General features: G+C 41.0%; 1 protein-coding gene across 3 annotated transcripts in view; it reads left to right on the top strand.

Annotated features, from left to right (window-relative positions):
- CEP120 (centrosomal protein 120) overlaps positions 1-20,544 on the top strand; it is a 74,722-nt gene that overhangs the window by 33,846 nt on the left and 20,332 nt on the right. For 2 of the 3 annotated variants that reach the window (XM_073344815.2, XM_073344817.1), the window contains exons 12-17: positions 3,296-3,392; positions 3,481-3,630; positions 5,702-5,791; positions 6,198-6,290; positions 10,864-11,025; positions 19,463-19,585. In XM_073344815.2, coding sequence (XP_073200916.1) covers positions 3,296-3,392; positions 3,481-3,630; positions 5,702-5,791; positions 6,198-6,290; positions 10,864-11,025; positions 19,463-19,585 — 715 coding nt within the window. The remainder of the gene's footprint in view (positions 1-3,295; positions 3,393-3,480; positions 3,631-5,701; positions 5,792-6,197; positions 6,291-10,863; positions 11,026-19,462; positions 19,586-20,544) is intronic. The other variant, XM_073344816.2, reaches the window with a different exon arrangement.

The following is a 20,544-nucleotide window of genomic DNA, read 5'->3' as shown; positions in this document are numbered from 1 at the left end:
ACAAACCTTTATATGTTTGTAATCTTGGGTGACTACAGAGAAGGAGTAGTAAAGTAAAATCCATTCATTAAGGCCTTCAACTGTGAGGGCTGCTCTCAGCTTGGTGGTATATATACATATAATATATATAAGGTCCACTGACCTTATCTGGAGCTGCCTCCGAAAATATAAAGGTCAAACTACACCTATGTTATATTCTATTTTCCAAGGGAAACCTTGTTATATAACCTATATATAGGTTATATAACCTATGTTATATTCTATTTTCCAAGGAAACCTTGTGCACTCTGATTCAGGAAAGCACTCAAGCATATAGCTAATTTGCATTGAAGTCAATGGGATTTAAGCACATATTTAAAGTTAAGCATAGGCTTAAGTGCTTTCCTGAATCAGAGTGCACGAGGTTTCATTTAGGTGTCCTAAATCAGTATTGTGATCTATAAGAAACTCAGCAGGAGTTTGTTAGACAGTGTCCTTTAGAGGACTTTCTAATAGTACAATAACTTATTAGAAATTCTCACATTTAGGGGCCTCAACCTTTACACATTATATAAAGTCTCAGTGAAATCAATGGGAGTTTTGCCATTAACTTCAATAAGGCAAGGATTTCACCCCTAGTTTGTAAATGTAACCGTATGTGTAGCTCTTTGCAGGATCATGGTCTAAATTATGACTTCCTTTATAGAATCAAATGGACTTTTCCACAAGAGTGAAAATTTCTGTTCAAAATGAAACACATGGCAATATTGTACAAAACTTAATAACTAATAGATGACACTTTCAAAAATGTAATTAGCATATATTTTTACTGTGCAGTGAATTTTAGATACACTCTCATTTGACATAAAGTGTTCATTATTAGTACTACATGTTAATTTGATCATGTTCAGAGAGAATTTACCTTAACATCTCATCTTTTTATGTAAACTACTTACATTTAATATAACCTAGCAAAATAAAAATATTTTTGAATTTGTTTTCAGAAAATCAGAAGTTTAGACAATTCTGAGAAATTAATTTAATATATGCTTACCTACTCCACTCTCAAATGTAGTTAACTTTTTCCCTTGGAAAATAGAATATAACATAGGTGTAGTTTGACCTTTATATTTTCGGAGGCAGCTCCAGATAAGGTCAGTGGGGCCACGTGGGGCGCGAGGGGGAATTCTGCACCTGCCCAAGGCTTGCAGTTTGCCGGAGGTGGGATGGGAGAGGGGCAACATGCCCCCTGCCCTCCCCAAACTACGCCTATGGAATATAGCTGTTTAAAACCTTTTAAAACTATTTCAGTATCTCTTTTTTTAAACAATGCTGAATAAAGAAGGACTTGGATCAGAACATTTGATCCATTTGTACATGGTGGGGGAGCAGAGAGATTCTGTGAGGATGCAGGGTCAGGAAAATTCTTCTAACCTTCCCTTGCAAGTTACTCTATGACCACTACTACATATTCAGGCCTTCAGCAGACTCTGTAACTTTTTTATATTCCACCTTTTCCTGCAGGATTCAAATGGTAAATCAGCATTGTTGGCCACAAACACACACTGTACTAAAACAGCCCTTGATGTTAATGGTTGTTGCCTTCATGTCCACGGTGTCTATATGCATGCTTTTCTTATCTAAACATCCTCTTCTCATGTAAAAAAAATCACTGGTTCCACTGCCTTCCACACCCAGAGGGATGGAGCAGGCAAAATTTTCTCCTTGGTTTAGTGGGCATCATTTATTCTCTGTGTACTCACAAATTGTAAAAAGTGCCTTTTTTTATTTCTAGAATAGTAAATCTCTTATTGAAGACACTTGGTTATTGTACTGAAACTGATATGCATTGTCATGAGACTCCCTAGATGGGGTTTAGATTTTCTTTATAGGATGTGGGAAGAAATAATTCCCCATTCTAAAGTGAGCATTAGGAACCTGCAAACTTTTCACTTGTGAATACATTCTGTATAAAACATATTTGAGACTGGGGCTTTGGAAGGAATAGTTCTCACTATCTCAGAGGAGGTAGCTGCACTGATGAAACAAGAGGACAGTTAGTGAGAAAATGGTTGAGTTAAAATGTCAAGAGTTGAAAGTAGAAAAGATTGTTAAATTCAATGGGCAGGTGTATTGATTAAAAGAATAGTATTCAGGCATGTTGCTAAGTCAGAGGTGGGCAAACTACGTCCCGCAGACCACATTTGGGCCGCGGGACCCTCCTGCCTGGTCCCTGAGCTCCTGGCCCGGGAGAATAGCCTCTGGCCCCTCCCCTGCTGTTCCACCTTCCCCGCAGCCTTCGCTCACTACGCTGCCAGCACAATGCTCTGGGCAGCAGCGCAGCTGCAGAGCCGCAGCCTGATCTGGTGCTCTGTGCTGCGCAGTGGCATGGCTGGCTCCAACTGGGCAGCACAGCTGCCTGTCCTGGTGCTCTGAGTGGCACGGCTGTAACGCCGCCAGCCGGGAACAGGGGTGGGGGGTGGATAGAGGGCAGGTGAGTTTGGGGTGTGGATAGGGGTTGGGGCAGTCAGAGGTCCAGGGGGGCAGTCAGGAAGGAGGGGGAGGTTGGATGGGGTGACAGGGGGAAGTCAGGGGTGGGGTTCCCGGGGGCCATCAGGGGACAGGAAGTGGGGGAGGATGGATGGATGGAGCAGGGGTTCCTAGGGGGCTGTCAGGGGACAAGGGGGTTGGATGGGCAAGGGTTCCCAGGGGACCATCAAGGGGCAAGAAGTAGGGGGGTCGGATAGGGGGCACAGCCTCCCCTAACCAGCCCTCCATACAATTTCAGAAACCCGATGTGGCCCTCAGGCCAAAAAGTTTGCTCACCCCTGTGCTAAGTAGTATACCGGTTATGTTAACTTTTTATAATTGATTTTTAAAAAGTTAGGCATACAATTGAATATAGGGTTCATGTAGTAAATTCAGTTGCAGAATACTTCGATCAAGTATATTTTTCAGTTTGGAGATTTAAGATCGTAGCCCCAGTTGAAGGATTAAGTCTTTTTGTAGTGTTATGTATAATGTTTTCTTTTTTTCCGTGATTTTTTTTCTAAGGAGCAACAAACAGTCTTAACTGTTCTTGAAACAGTGATAGATTGTGTACTTATTACTGTAAGTTCTGTAAATTAATAGTGTTTTAGCACTCACAGCATGCTATGCTTTGGAAGAGATTCAAACAGACTACACTGTAAACTTGAACGTTCAACCTTTTAGCCTTGCTGTTCTACACCACTTTGCCGTAAATGAACTACAATAAGGTTTTTTTTGGCAACTTCCAACAAAAATTAAAAAATAATCATTCTTATGTAATTTTTAGGACAAACAATAGGATAGCAGAACTTTCTTACACTGTGACTCTGGAAGATTATGGGCTTGTGAAAATGCATGAAGTTCTGGTATCGGATTCTTCTCAGGTAAATTATACATTAACCTAATCCTTTTTCTTTAAAGTTTCAATTAAAGTTAATGAAATAAGTAAAATTGCATTATTTTCATAATCAGTGTTTAGGTGCTGGGCAGCAGCAGGTCCCTCCGCCTCAGCCTCATCATGTCCCAGAAACGGAGCCAGAGCCACGAGAAACTCTTGAATACAAAGCAGCACTTGAGTTAGAAATGTGGAAGGAAATGCAAGAGGACATTTTTGAGAACCAGGTTCCTTTACCTATATTTTTATAACAAAATTCAGACTGCATCTCTGCTTTAGTCGACATTTAACAAAATGGGGAAAAATCATTAAACACATACTTTTTTTAATTTTACTTTACTCGTAGTTTAAAAAAAAAACCCAAACAATTCAGTTGGCTGATACAGGATCATGTGACAGAGCTTTTCTTACTGGTCAGTAGTAGGTTACTTCTTGATCACCTAGCAATAGACTGAAGTAGGTTTTTATGATCCTATGAGCTAAAACAGCGTTTCACAAACTATGGGTCACGACCCCCCTCCCCCCCCCAAAAAAAAAGAGTACCAGGGGGTTTGTGGGATGTTGAGGGAGGGAGAAGGAAGGTATTGGAGAGAGGGGGCTGATGTATGTTTCCACCCTCCAATGTTTTTTTCTGCTACAATATCTCTGGAGGCGAGAGTGGGCCCTGGCTTTGTTTCCTCTCCCATGCACATAGAATCATAGGACTGGAAGGGACCTCGAGAGATCATCTGGTCCAGTCCCCTGCATTCATGGCAGACTAAGTATTCTCTAGACCATCCCTGACAGGCGTTTGTCTAACCTGCTCTTAAAAATCTTCAGTGATGGAGATTCCACAACCTCCCTAGGCAATTTATTCCAGGTTTGTTTGGTTCTTTTTTTTTTGGCCATAATGTTACTCTGTTGACTCATTTTAGCTTGTGGTTCACTATGACCCCCAGATCCCTTTCCACAGCATTTCTTCCTAGGCAGTCATTCCCCATTTTGCATGTGTGCAACTGATTGTTCATTCCTAAGTGGAGTACTTTGCATTTGTCCTTACTGAATTTCATCATATTTACTTCAGACCATTTCTCAACATGGGTGGGGGGAGTGGCTGATATGGTGCATAAGATTGGGCTCTCTACCTGGGTTGGGTAGGTAGCACCTGGTGGAGACACCTGGCCCAGGGAAGATTCAGAGCATGTGACCAGCCACTAGGGGCAGGAAGGACAGGGCACAGGCAGCTGGGCAGGGGACACTGGTGCCAGCCACTGAGGAGGTAGGTGCACTGGGTGCTAGCTGCGGAGGGGCGGAGGAAAGGGCATTGGGCACCCAGCACCCGCTCCGACTGCTGAGTCTCAGTAGCTCTGCTTGCTCCCCCTCCTATCACTTTGGTGGTCTAAACATGATTTTTTGTGCTTCTAATTTTCAAACTGCCTACCTTGTAGATTCCTGGGGGCCATGTTAATAGAGGTGATCCCCGAGGAGGTCATTGGAGGAAAAAGTTTGGGAACCACTGACCTCAAATATATCCCGGAGAATATTTCTAAAAGATATACTAAAATGTATAGATTCTTGAGTTTTTAAACTTTATGAAATACTCTAAGCCCTCGAGTTGAAAAGATGACCACTGTTAGGTATTATCGTCTAACTTTCTCCCGTTATTCAACCTGCGTATTTTTTATTCTCTGTTAAAATCTACTGCTTAGGATTTCTTGTCCATTGCTGTCCTTCAGTTCATGAAGTCATTATATTTATATCATAGGCATTGTTTCAAGAATAGTGGTAATCATTCTTATAAATGATGACATGTTGCTTTTAAAAGAATTAAAAAAAAAAAAAAAGGACCCTACATTTAAGTAGGAATTTTTTTATCCTACTAAATATATAAAAAGATAATTATTGCATATCATACTGTGTGTATGTTGTACTGCTAAATGCTATTAAAGTACAAAGATATTTCAATATCACTCTATGTGTTACACTATTAAAGCAGATGCAGAGTGGCTCAATGTATTAAATAGTTTTAAAAAGTATTGTTCATGGCATCTTTCTACTAAAAGCCCTGCATGTTCAGTATCCTGCTCTCTCTACAGGTCAGATTTCCCTAGGAGTTCTGCTTGTGTAAAATCAGAATATTTTAACTAAAATCTGCTATGTGGATCTGAGAACAGAATTTTGTTCTCATTCTTCAGGAAGACTCTCCTAAATAATTACTTCACAGCTGGCTAGCTGTGCATTTTAATTTTTTCTGTAGCCTTTGTTATTGACTTTCAAAGGTGAAGTGTATTTTTGTTTGTGGTTTTTTGTTTTTGTTAGCTAAAAAAGAAGGAGTTGGCTCACATGCAGGCACTTGCAGAGGAGTGGAAAAAAAGGGATAAAGAAAGAGAAGCATTAGTAAAGAAAAAGGTAAGGAAAGTGACCCGTACAAATTCTTTTGCAATATGATAACTGCAAACAAGACCATAGCTGGGGATGTGCGGCAGACAAAGTCCTTCTTTCAAACTACATCTAGAACAAAGGCCACTGTGCTACCAATCACGGTACTGAGGTAGTGTATTAGAAAGAGAAAAAGGATCTCTGCCATGCCATGTAATTTCTGTATTAGCTAGCTTTAATATGTGGAGATTTGACTTGCCTTGTATATAGTATAGAAGTTCATCTCTAATTTCTGATCCTAATACATGCATGTTTTAAGTTTCATTACTGTTCTGTTATATAAATATTGGAGTATATATATCTGGAGCTCTGGGCTTATCTAAAATTGGGATTTTATTACAAGAAAAAAATCAAGAAATCGGTGCTTGTTTTTTAGGTCGCAGAATATACGAATTTGGAAGAACAACTTCAGAAAACCTTGACAGATTTAGAGAAGCGTGAACGACAGCTTGTCAGTGCAGAATCAGAGGTAAAAAATACTTATCAATATGTCAAAGAGAATGTTTAAATCCTGCATGTATATGTACTTTTCCTTGAGCTTTCCTCTGGCCCCCATTCTGGACTCTCCTAGCAGTATGGGTGGTTATGAGGACTTATCACCCCCAACATGAATATCATTCCATTTTATCAGCTTCTTTTGAAGTTTGTGGACAGAGATAAGAGTGCAGTTTTATTTCTGGTATCTGTTTGGCAACACTCTGCTTTCACCTAATTCACTTGTTCATTTGCGGTGATGGGAAATCTGAATTGTGTGACATCCGCAACAGTAGTATGTGTGCAGAGAAGATATCTGGCTAGGCTGTAGATGACACTGGAAATATTCTTGGGGAAAGATTGAGGTCATAGTTAATGTTTTGCATTACAGTGCAAGTCAAATGAATTTGGTGAGCGTATTACATACCTGCATCTGTTAGAAAAGGATATCACTTTTCTGTGGGGGACCACACTCTCATTGACTGTGTGATTTGATGCATGGGTGAAAAGGTACAGGAAAAAGTCTCTATTGATTTTCAATTTTCTTGCTTTTTAGGTTTTGTGAGTGGGCGGGTTATGCCCTAGATGTGCCTAAACTGACTTTAACAAAGTCTCTGTTTGCTGTTTTCCTGGGTGGCCTTTTTTTGTTTGTTTGTTTAAGGACCCAACAGTTGGGAAGGAGGGTGTGTGTGGAATATGGATGTGGGGTAGACTTGACAAAAGGCAGAAAGAGACAGGTATTAAGTGTCTTTTGTGCACTAATGTGGGGAGGAGTTCTCCAAGACCTCACATCCACAAATAGCTCCCCTTGTCAGCCTCCCCTTATAAGGGCTGCATTTTTGTATGCATCATCATCACCACCCAGTACTGGCACCACCCCAAAGTGTTACCATCCCATCCTAGTACAAGTGGTTCTGAGTTGGGGACGAGGGCATTAATCTGCACGCAAGGGCATTCTGCCTTCCCCCAGCTCTAATTCTTGCCCCTTTTACAGAGATTCCTGCTTCCGCCTCAGAGCTCATTTTGTTGTCTGAGCAGCCTCATCAGGGCCACCAGATGTGTTTGCCTGCTGGCAAGTGAGCAGAAGGTTGCTGGGTGGAGAAGTTGCTTAGAGAGGAACCCTACTCCCCTATTCTAACAGCTTCAGAAAGAGACTCCCCCACCTCCTCCCTGTTCCCACTCCAACATACAAGAGTGCTAAGCAGGGACTGGATGGGCTGAATTGTCCAAATTCTGGCAACCAGTTAAAATGTGTGTGCTGTATATTTTCTAGGGTGGCAGCCCCAAGAACAAGGGAGAAAGAGGAGTAGCAGCGCATAACAATGCTGCTGGGTCTGGGTGGATCTTCTACATCAGGGGAGGAGAAAGCTAATTGTGGATATGGGGGTGGGGAAGGCTTCCCTATTGCCCCCTTTCTGGACATTTTCTTAGCAGTGTAGGTGGATATGGGGATTTATCACCCCCAATATGAATATCATTCCATTTCATCAACTTCTTTTGAGGTTTGTGGACAGAGATAAGAGGGCTCCAAGCAGGAGTTATCCTGGCTCTGTCCACGCCCTGCCTTGTGTTGAGATTCCCTGCATACCCAAGATGTAACTTGCTGTGTAAATAGTCATATATCTGACAAATTTCCTTCTGCTTTCATTCAAATACCCAGTGACTACAGTTTGGCCATGGTCATTTCAGTCTTGAGGAAGGTATTTTTATTAATTTTGAATTACAAATATTTTTAGCTCAGGCTATTATCTTCTGATCCCACTGAGGATTACCAAAAGAAATTACACCATCTGCTCAAGAAACTCCCTGAAAAAGCACAGGAACAGATCTGTGCAGACACATGCCTAGAACCCTGACCAGGGGTATTCTGTTTGCTACCCAAAATCCATAAACCTGGAAATCCTGCACGCCCCATCATCTCAGACATTGGCACCCTAACAGCAGGATTGTCTGGCTATGTGGACTGTCTCCTCAGGCCCTACGCTACCAGCACTCCCAGCTATTTTTGAGACACCACTGACTTCCTGAGGAAACTACAATCTATTGGTGATCTTCCTGAAAGCACCATCCTGGCCACTATGGATGTAGAAGCCCTCTACACCAACGTTTCACACAAAGATGGACTACAAGCTATCAGGAACAGTATCCCCGATAATGTCATAGCAAACGTGGCGGCTGACCTTTGTGACTTTGTCCTCACCCATAACTATTTCACATTTGGGGACAATGTATACCTTCAAACCAGCAGCACTGCTATGGGTACCCGCATGGCCCCACAGTATGCCAACATTTTTATGGCTGACTTAGAACAACACTGCCTTAGCTCTCGTCCCCTAACAGCCCTACTCTACTTGCGCTACATTGATGACATCTTCATCATCTGGACCCATGGAAAAGAAGCCCTTGTGGAATTCCAGCATGATTTCAACAATTTCCATCCCACCATCAACCTCAGTCTAGACCAGTCCACACAAGCGGTCCATTTCCTGGACACTACTGTGCTAATAAGCGATGGTCACAAACACCACCTTATACCGGAAACCTTCTGACCGCTATACTTACCTACATGCCTCCAGCTTCCATCCAGGACACATCACACGATCCATTGTCCACACCCAAGCTCTAAGATACAACCGCATTTGTGCCAATCCTTCAGATAGAGACAAACACCTCCAAGATCTATATCACGCATTCTTAAAACTACAATACCCACCTGCTGAAGTGAAGAAACAGATTGACAGAGCTAGAAGAATACCCAGAAGTCCCCTACTACAGGACAGGCCCAACAAAGAAAATAACAGAACACCACTAGCTGTCCCCTTCAGCCCCCAACTAAAACCAGCGCATCAAAGATTTACAGCCTATCCTGAAAAATGATCCCTCACTCTCACAGATCTTGGGAGACAGACCAGTCCTCGCTTACTGACAGCCCCCCAACCTGAAGCAAACACTCTCCAGCAACCACACAACAAGAACACTAACCCAGGAGCCTAGCCTTGCAACAAAGCAGGTTGCCAACTCTGTCCACATATTTATTCAAGTGACACCATCATAGGACCTAATCACATTAGCCACGCCATCAGGGGCTCGTTCACCTGCACACTTACCAATGTTGTATATGCCATCATGTGCCAGCAGTGCCCCTCTGCCATGTACATTGGCCAAACCGGACAGTCTCTGCACAAAAGAATAAATGGACACAAATCTGACATCAGGAATCAGAACATTCAAAAACCGGTAGGAGAACATTTCAACCTCTCTGGTCACTCAGTACAAGATTTAGCTTCAAAAACAGACTCCAACGAGAAACTGCTGAGCTTGAATTAATATACAAACTAGATACAATTAACTTGGGTTTGAAGAGACTGGGAGTGGCTGGGTCATTAGACATATTGAATCTATTTCCCTATGTTAAGTATCCTCGCACCTTCTTGTCAACTGTCTAACCGGGCCATCTTGATTATCACTACAAAAGTTTTTTTTCTCCTGCTGATAGTAACTCATCTTAATTAATTAGCCTCTTACAGTTTGTATGGCAACTTCCACCTTCTCTGTCTCTTTTTGTGTGTGTGTGTGTGTGTGTGTGTGTACAGACAAAATCTTCTTACTATATGTTCCATTCTATGCATCCGATGAAGTGAGCTGTAGCCCCCGAAAGCTTATGCTCTAATAAATGTGTTAGTCTCTAAGGTGCCACAAGTACTCCTGTTTTTTTTGCGGATACAGATTAACATGGCTGCTACTCTGAAACCTATGAAGCTGTTGTGTTCAACAGTATCTATGCAACATGGTTTTTTAAAAAAAGTCTTTAGCACATACATAATTTCAGAAAGGTTTTTTGAGAGAGTTTTATTCCGCCTGTAGCAACTTGGGGGGAGGGATAGCTAAGTGATTTGAGCATTGGCCTGCTAAACCCAGGGTTGGGAGTTCAGTTCTTGAGGGGGCCATTTAGGTATCTAAGGCAAAAATTGGGGATTGACCCTACTTTGAGCAGGGGGTTGGACTAGATGACCACCTGAGGTCATTTCTACCCCTGATACTCTGATACTGCTCTTCATACCTTTTTGGAAAATTCAAGTATCCAAGAAAGATCATATTCCATGTTTAGTTCTGGATGTGAAGATGGAGACCTGTTGAACTAAACATCTCAATTCCACCTTAAATCTCATCTCACTGTTATTGCTCCACCATAATAGGTTAGATGGGATAAACTCAGTTCTTCAGCTTATGATGGATTGAGGAAGTGCATTATCTGTGGACTATGCTTGGACAGTAAGATGTTGATATCTCTGGTCCATAACAGGCAGGTGAATTAGAGAAGAGTTAGATCTGTGGCCAGTATGTAGTAATGTGAAAGTCATTATTTAAAGTGGTGGATGATGAAAGTCCATATTGGAAATATGGAAATCAAGGAAGTGAAAGTAATACTTCATAGATATGAGCCATAAAGAGTGGATCCAAATGTAATGAGAATTTATTAAAACTAGTACTAACGGTTGTAATGAAGACTTCCAACTAAAGATCATAAACCTATCTATTGCTGCATTCAAAGATGTTTTAATTTTAAGCTCCAAAGAGTAAAGAGGGAGTTGCAAGCACAGCACGAACGAAACTTTCAAGAACTGCAGGATTCTCTGCGGCGAGTCAAAGAAGAATGTGCACATCAAGTTGAACTGGAGAGGTCAAAGATCAAACAGCTGGAAGAGGACAAGGTCCGCCTGCAACAGCATGTAAGTAAAGAAATTAAATTACCTTCCTTCCTGCTGTGTTGAATGGAAATAAATATACAAATAACATTAAAAAGTTGTATATTTAGACACAAGCACGTTCTGGCAACTTGGAAGTCAACACTTTGGTCCCAATCATTCAATGAGCTTGACTCAAGTATAGAGGTCCACCTATAAGAAGCTTATTGCAGGAGCAGGGCCTTTGTTTTATCATTTAGGTGTTTTAGCATTATGTGCTTTTTGAGGCTGAAAACCAAATTGAAATTATGAAGGTGTATTGTGTTTGGGAGTGATGCTGCTGAAGTGTAGTGTATATTTCCAAAATTTTGCTGAAGCAATTAGAATTTATTAATGACATCTCTAACTATCTTGACTGTTCACTTCATTTTACAGCCCAATTGTAAAGCAATGCTACTTCAGTGTTAAATATTTGAAAATGGAAAATAAAATTGAGAATACATTATTCTTTTCACTCAGCATAATTATCTTTCTATCATGTGAATAGGGTAGCAAACTTGTTGACTGTTCCGAAGATGTTGGTAACAGAAAAATAAAGCATGTTTTCTTTTTAATTTTAGTAGCATTATTCCTAACAGTTCATGTTTAGCCATTTTACAGCTCTCTCTTAATTATTATCACTGGAAATACACTGCAGAATATTGCTTAAATATTTTTCAGTGTGTTTAGCTCATTTGAATGTGTTTTTTTCTTTAGTGTTTTTCATTTCTTAACATTAGAGTTTATGCATTGGTAATCCCACAGTAGCACTAACTAATGAAGAGATCTCTCTGTATCTTGCTAGAGGAATCCTTTGTATAAGAAACAGCTGGATTTTTTACAATTTTGTCCTTTTCAGTATGTCTTTAATTTTCATTTAGCATTATCTTGGTTTTAAGATTTTTTTCATATGAAATTAATGTGAAAAGTAGTATCCACTGTATCAAGCTTTGGTGTAAATTTTCCATTGTGGTGTTGAAGAGATGTTGACAACCTAGAAATAGCCCAGCTGTTGAGTCAAATCGTTGACTTTTGATTACAGGTATGACATCTGTTGCATTCATATTTGATCATTTAAAAATTAAGCCCACATTCAAAACTCATTCTGTTGCATTCAGCCAGCATTTTAAATTATGGATATATCTCATGAGCATATGTTTCAATTTTCCCATAAATCATATTAACTATTTTTATTTAGACTATTTAAACTATTTTTGCAATATTCAGAGCATGAAATACTTTTGTACAGTTATGGGACCTGGTCATGCCACACCTCTGTTCATATCCTAAGTTAATATATTAGTTCACAATCAGAGGCCAAATCAAGCCATAGTTTGGGACACTGAGGGCCATATTCAGACATGATATGAGCAAGTTCAACTCCACTGATACCACATCTGAATCTGTCCGTTAGTGTACAAAGCTAAGATCTGATGATCCTTAAATTTAGCCCTAAAATTCATTAATATTAGTAAATATGAGTGTCACAGGATCTGCACAGGTTTCCTCCTTCTCTCCCCTGTGCTTAGGCTGGCAAAATAACGCCGCCTTCAGATGTTTCACCCTTGTGCTTTTATTTGCAGTGCCACAGTGTAGTCCCCTTTATCCCTCAACAGTTATCCCCTTTCTAATCGGTTCCAGGGTCTCCTGGCCTGTGAGGCTCCCTTTCTGTGGTGAGGAGGCAGAGCTGTAGCCTCCTGTCCCCTCCCAGGCTAGCCTCCCAACTGAGTTTTATTCAGGACTTTTATAGCCCTCCCAGTCTTCAGCCTAGCCGTTGCTGCTTAGCTCAGCCTATTGCAGTGAGCCAGCACTCATCAGGGCCCGCAGCTGGGCTCCCTGCTGACTGCTTTGAGCCACTGCGTCTGGCCCCTCTGCTGGAAAGCAGGGCTTAGCCAGCATTTTAGCAGGGTATTCAAGGGGTTTTACCCCTGCCCTGCCACAGTGATGAACCAGAAGACACAATAATTAGTAAAATATTAGTTGCCACTCTGAATGTCCCGTGTATTTTTTCCTCAGCAGAGTAGCATAGTGCTGACCACCTGCCATTGTCCTTATACCACATATATCATACCTATCAGTCCCCCTGAAATTCACAGTGGACAAGCTTATTGCATCCTGCTGGCACTCACGCACGTTTACACCAGCTGGATTCCTCTTCCACCCCACTTGCTGGATCTTGAAATTCTGGTTGTTACAGCAGTGTGTCCCCAAATTTGCTCAACCTAGTGCATTGCTTTCAAGTTGTGCTGGTGTAAATTTGCCTGGATACATTGATTGCTTGAGGACCAAGTGCTGTCTTGCCCCAGTGACACTGCCAGTGGCCTAGTGTTGGTATAAAGGAACATGCTACTCGGTTTCCTTCAGATAAGTATCACTGATTTTAGTAATTAAAGAAGGACACCCCAAGAAATGCTTCGCTACATTCAGGGTAGACCTTCTGTGCTTCCCAGATATTTTTATGGCTCTTCTAATAAATGTAACCTAAAGCATGAAAAACTAAGAAAGCTTTTGCCTTTTCTTTGCCTAATAGGATAGCTCAGTGGTTGGAGCATTGACCTGCTAAATCAAGGGTTGTGAGTTCAATCCTCAAGGGGGCCATTTGGGATCAGGGGGTAAAAATTGGGGATTGGTCCTGCTTTGAGCAGGGGGTTGGACTAGATGACCTCCTGAGGTCCCTTCCAACCCTGATATTCTGTGATAATGTTACAGCGAATAGGAGATGAGAGGTCTGGCCCATAGTGTCTTTGTTTAGTGCTAGCTAACTGAATCTGGACAGCTGTAACCCCATGCAGGATCTTCATATCCACTAGGGTGGGCTGCTTCATTTTTCTGACCTATTAAAAGGCCTTTCTTTGTGTCGTCATACATGTGCCCATTTAAGAGAGTTCAAATTCTTGATTTTTCATGCTTGAAGAATTCTTTCAAAATACCATTTTAAATGAGTGTCATGCAGTGTATTGTGGATGAAGGTGAGCCCAATCATTTTCAAGAATGGATATTTGGGTTGTCGTCTTTGAACTGTTCCATTTGAGACCTACTGAATAATGGAATCCTGTTTGACACCTAAGTATATTGTTTTGTAACACATGACAGAGTCTCGTTGACTGTTTGCACAGCATAGGCATCTATTCTGAGTTTGGTTACAAGAGATGTCCACAGTTCTCCTGGAAGTGGTTCTCAGGTCTTCAAAAACAAGCAAGGAATTAGACATTTGGTGCAAATGTTTTTAGCATTACAGGCATTTCCTCACAACCGAGCCAGTTAGTTGCCATGTGGATGGTCAACGTATATATGCCATATTTACAAAGGAATTAGTAGGAATAAAAACAGAGATGGTATGTTAGCTGTCTTACTCTTATGATGATGGGCGATCACTCGTTACTGAGTATGATGATCTTCCATGGGAATAGAACCGTAAGTTCTATTGCAGTAAGGGCAGATGTTTTCAGACTCAGCAGGAGGCTGTTGACCATGACTAGAAGCCAGTCTCTTCTTCCTTCTATGCCTTTTGTCCTTTTCAGCTTGTCAGCAAGCAAGTTCAAAATGCAGGGGACCATCATGTAGGACTTAACTCCATTTTAAGCGATCCTGGGCAAGTGTCAATATTACACTTTTTTAGGTTGTTCCATTGTCCACCCACATTATGGTACCCTTCTTTCAGCTGAGAGAACAGGACCTGTTTTGGGAGGCAATGGTCTGGCATTCGGACAACGTGACCAGTCCAGTGGAATTGCTGACGGATGATCATTGCCTTGATAGTGGGTCTTTGCCTCTTCTAGGACACTAATATTGATGCACCTGTCTTCCCATTTTATCTTCAGAATCTTACGAAGGCAGCATTGATGGTGCCTCTCAAGGACTTTCAAGTGGTGTCTGTAGGTTGTCCAAGTTTCAGACCCAAGTTGGGAGAATAATGGTTTGATAAACAAGCAGCTTGGTGTCTGTTTGAATGTCGTGATCTTCAAAAACCCTGTGCTGTAAACGAGAAAAAGCTACACTGGCACAGCTCAGGCAATGTTGAGTTTCTGCATCAATATCTGCCTTGGATGAAAGATGACTTCCAAGGTTGAGGAAATGATCAACATTCTCCAGTGCCACTCCATCGATTTTGATAGATAGGGCATCTGGTACCTCATTTGGAGAGGGCTGATAGAGCACGTTAGTCGTCTTGATATTAAAAGTGAGATCAAGACATGTGTAAGCATCGGCAAAACACATTCAAGATAGTTTGAAGATCTTAGAGTGGGCAAAGATTTTGTTGTCCTCAGCATTCTGAAGTTCGCCAATAGATGATGTAGAGATCTTACTCTTGGCGTTCAGCCTGCTAAGCCTGAACAGCTTTCCATCCATTCTGTAAATTATTTCAATGCCAGCTGTAAACTTCCCAGCAACTAGGTAAAGAATGACGGCGATCAAAACCGCAAACATGGTTGGAATGATGATACAGCCCTGTTTTACTCCTCTTTGTACTTTGAAAGTTTCACTCTGGGAGCCAGTACTGCTCCGGTCACTTTCATGTTATAAATACATCAGTGTCCTAAAATTGCTTCATCAGGACATCCAATCTTAGAGAGTCCAATCCAGAGGGCATGGTGATTCACTGAATCAAAGGCTTTAGTTAAATCAATAGAAGCCACGTACAGTGGTTGGTTTTGCTCCCAACACTTTTCTTGCAGCTGCCGTGCTGTGAAGATCATATCTACAGTTCCACGACATGGTCAGAAACCACTCTGTGACTCCGGTAAAATTTCTTCTGACAGGGCAGAAGGCGAGTTGCAAGGATCCGTGCCAGAACTTTGCCTGCAATGGCTAGGAGGGAGATACCACGATAATTTCCACAATCCGCTTTATCCCCTTTCTTGAAGAGGGTAACAATCAGAGCATCCCTTATTTCACTGGGTATCTCCAGATTTTAAGGATAAGCAGGTAAAGCTGCTGAATTAGCTCTGGTCCACCGTCTTCAAAGATTTCAGCAGGGATCCCATCTAGACCTGCTGACTTGTTGTTGTTCATCTGCTTTGTTGGCATTGTGTACCTCATACAAATTAGGAGGGTCTCGGAGCTCATCCCTCAATGGTCGTTGAGGGATTTGCTCAAGGATTTAATCTGAAACCATAGAATTACGGTTAAGGTGATCTTCAAAATGTTCTTTCCAGTGAGAATTGATGGCTTTGTTGTCCTTCAGAAGTGTGGTTCCATCCTTAGAGCAAAGAGGATTCATACCATGACAAATAGGCCCATAAACAGTCTTGGTGGCACTAAAAGAAACCGCATGTATTGTGGATATGTGAGAGATGTTGGAGTTCTTGCGCTTTCTCAGTCCACCATTTCTTCTTGAGTTCTCTGGTTTTAAGTTGGACTTCTGCCCTCATGTTGGCATGGGCTTCTCTCTTTATATTACAGTTTGTCATTCTGATAAGCACGAAATGCCATTCTCTTCTCATTAATGAGCTGCTCAATTTCAGCATCATTCTCATCAACCAGTTCTGATGATTTCTGGTTTGGTAGCCTATGGTTTCCTCACAGGCATTGATTATTACTGCTTTCAACTGGCTCCAGTGTTCCTCAATTTCTTCTGGAAACTCTGATGGGAGCTTTTCTTCTAAGACTGCTTGGAAGTGGTCACGCTTAATAGGGTCTTTCAAATCTTGAATCTTCAGCTTGCGCCTGACCTTCTTTTGCAGCCTCCATTTGGGAGCGATCTGAATTTTCATTGTGGATCGAATAAGGCAATGATCAGTCCAACAGTCATCAGCACTTGTCATTTCTCTTGTGGGAAGTACGTCACTATGGTCTTGGGCACAAACTATAACATAGTCGAGGAGATGCCAGTGCTTTGACCGTGGGTGCCTCCAAGATGTTTTGAACTTTTCTTTTTGACCGAAGAGAGTATTCGTAATAATTTCATGTTCAGCACACTTGGTCAGGAGCAGAATTCCATTTGAATTGCTTTTGCCAACTCCTTCTTTCCCGATTATTCCCTTCCACAGATCTGAGTCTCATCCCACACGTGCATTGAAATCCCCAAGAAGGATGATCTTGTCTTCTGTAGGAGTCTCCGATAAAATGGTTGCCAACTGAGAATAAAAATCTTCCTTTACATTCTTATCTGCATCCATTGTTGGTGTGTCTCAATCGGAGTGTCATAAACCATCCATTGATGCCAATTGGTACCTCAGAGACTTAATAGTAGAACAGATAGAGGATAATTGTGCAGTGGAGGTGAAACTGTTCTGTAATGTTACAACGGGGGCGAAGGGGGGAAAGATAGCTTAGTAGTTTGGCCTGCTAAAGCCAGGGTTGTGAGTTCAATCCTTGAGGGGGCCATTTAGGGATCGGGGGCAAAAATTGGAGATTGGTCCTGCTTTGAGCAGGGGATTGGACTAGATGACCTCCTGAGGTCCCTTCCAACGCTGGTATTCTATGATTCTGATTCAGTGAACGGCTGTGAATGTGGATGTCGGCTGCAGCAAATAGAGGATCTCCAATCATCACGGTGCCCATGCCACTGGTTTCAACTCCTCTGTGTGTCAAGGATAGTGTGGTGACTGTTGTGCACCAGTTTCCCCCCTTTAAAAGAAGTTCCACACAGGCATTTTCCGGGTTTTGGGAAAAACAACATTGCACAAGTCAAAAGTCTGGTGGCGATTGGCGAGTGGTAACAGGAACAGGACAGTGAAATCCAGAAGTTCCTAGTTACAGACAGACACAGAGGCGGTGGGTGTGATACAGTCGTCTTGCTCGAGGATTGAAGCGGGTCGAACATCTCAGCAGCTGCACCCACGACTGAGCAGTCCTTTTTAGGATCCACTCTGCTCACCCCACATGGGGAGGGGGTTAAAAAAGTACCCTAAAAATAGTCTTGCATCTGTTTTTCCTGGCGGGATAGCCACATCCAGCAGGATAACCACCTCAATGGTCGAAAATGTAAGAAATTCTTCAACTTTGGAACTTGGAACATACGTACCCTGATAGACAACACAAACAGCAACTGACCAGAGCGACCTACAGCCATTATTGCTTGTGAATTGAGTCGGTTTAACATCGACTCAATTCATTAGCTGCTTTTCTGAAACTAGAAGAGCTAATGAAGGACAGGTGAGGGAGGGGAAAGGAGGATACACCTATTTCTGGAAGGGAAAATCTATAGTTGAACTCCGATTGCATGAGGTGGCCTTTGCTATAAAGAACTTTTACAGTACAAGTATGATGAATTGTTATCAAATGACGTAAATGAAAATGACTGGAAGCTAGCTGTCTCCTTGTAGGTGTGTGGTTTTGTTTTTTTGAAGCACTACTGTCTTCTTATAATATTTCTATACAAAACAATAGACAAAATTTTAAATGTTGGATACCAAAACGTGTTGAGCAAGTGGACCCACATAAATAGATGTATTAATGCAACAATTTCATGCTTTTAACCAAAATGAATAATTTCCCCAATATTTGGTCCTAAACTGCTAAGCTAAAAAGAGAACCCATGGAGAGAGTTATATTTACATGTTAAAAGTGAATCAAAATCTGACAGTTAGAAATGCTTCATTTCCATTAATGAAGTAAACTGTGTTTTTGAAGTAATCTAATTGAATAATTTTCTTAGTTCACTGACTGACTAACTTATATCATTACTTTATGTACTCCTATTCCCAGTAGGTAATTGAAACTCTTTTGCCAGGCATTTTTTTTTAACATTGCCACTCCGGTATTTTGAAAGTGCTAGTTACTTAAAGATATGACTTGCATAGTTCTTTTGATGGCGTGATATGGTCATACGTTGGTTAAAACAGCATCTTTGAAATTGTCCATTTTTATCTAGACAGCAAAAATCCTGTCTTCCTGCAACTCTGCAAGTATATTGTGAGGGCAAAGGTGCCTAACATTTCAGTCATTTGTCACTGAAGTCTTGCTGCTTCAGCCTTTTAAATCATTATTTGGCTAACCAAAATATTATTTATTTCCTCTTCCAGACATTCCTGGACAAGCTATACTGGTGAGGTTGAGTCAATAGTAAAAACTTCATATAGACAATACGAATATATTTGACTTAAAAAAAAAAAAGCCGCCATGAGTACAAACTTGATAAAACTGCACTGTTGGTTGTAATTCCATAGAATTACAAAGTTTCACTTGAAAAATTTGGTGAACAGCTATATTACATGGTAGTCTTTATATCAGAGGGAAATAGAACTTTCTTTCCTGTGTAACCAAAACTTTCCTTAAACATTATTTCTGTTATGCTCTCTGTATATCCCATAATCAAGAATTCATTATTTATGAATGTGAAGCTTTCAGTGTCTGTTTTATATCAGTTACTTGACTGAAATAAAATGTTAGGTCCAGAGGCTAATTTAGGTTCTGACACTCATTCCATCCCCTGTGAATGTGTCTTATTGTTAAATTAATGTATTCTAATGGATTTTATATCTGGGTGTTTTTAATGTAGTTTTATGAAGCAGAAAACAAGTATAAGATTTTGGAAAAGGAGTTCCAGCAGTACAAGGAACAGCAATGCAGCAAACCAGAAATCCGGTTACAATCAGAAATAAATCTGCTCACTTTAGAAAAGGTACCTTTAGACTTTACTGATCTTCCATAACTATGTTTTCATTATTGATGAAGATGAAAGAATAATCTGCTTCCAAGATGAAGTGGGTTAATCTCCATTTTTTTCTCTCTTCCAACAATTTCTTCAGCCACTAAATAAATATTTAGAACCTATTTGTAGGTGAAAATGATCTTGTGGAATAGTTTTATATAACTTTTTTGGACAGTTTTTGACTATTAGTCAACATTTGACAACAATTAACACATTTATATCCACTTCTAAGTACAGGGGAAACTAGAAACTTATATACCACTTGGAAAATGCTTATGTTTTAATGGCTACCACTGTAGTTAGAATTGGGGGACTCTGAAGAGCAAAACCTGGGGAGAAAAAGAATTGAGGGTTTTGAATTTCCTAGCTTTTTTTAAGGTAAGTTTAAGATGGACATTCCACTATTACTTTTTAAAGAGTGCTCCAGAAAGAAGTCCCTTTGTTTGTTTACAGAACAGAAACCACATTTGTATTAGCAATGAAAACTACCCCATTCAACTCCTTCAATGAGTTTCAACACTAGATAGAATGGCACCAAAACTAGGAGTGAGAGGGTAGTTTAGTCTGTGTTTGTTTGGTTCTTTGCATTCTTGCTTGACTACCAGTGAGAGTGTTCATTTCCCATCTGGACACTTGTTTACAGAGATTTTAACTGAAGCCATCAACTTACTTTAAATGGGTCACTGAACAGCGGTCATGTAGTGACTACTTTATTTTACTACTGACTTGAGCTGGTTTCTAAGAAGCAGTGACCATATCCTTGCTAATCCACTGAACCATCCAGCCCCAGATATTCTGCTATCAACTCATGGCAGAGGGGCATGTACATTGGCCAAACCGGACAGTCTCTACGCAAAAGAATAAATGGACACAAATCTGACATCAGGAATCAGAACATTCAAAAACTGGTAGGAGAACATTTCAACCTC

The sequence above is a fragment of the Lepidochelys kempii genome, chromosome 5, assembly GCF_965140285.1.
Source record: "Lepidochelys kempii isolate rLepKem1 chromosome 5, rLepKem1.hap1, whole genome shotgun sequence".
NCBI classification, from domain to species: Eukaryota; Metazoa; Chordata; order Testudines; family Cheloniidae; genus Lepidochelys; species Lepidochelys kempii.
This window is presented reverse-complemented; position numbering and strand designations above follow the sequence as displayed.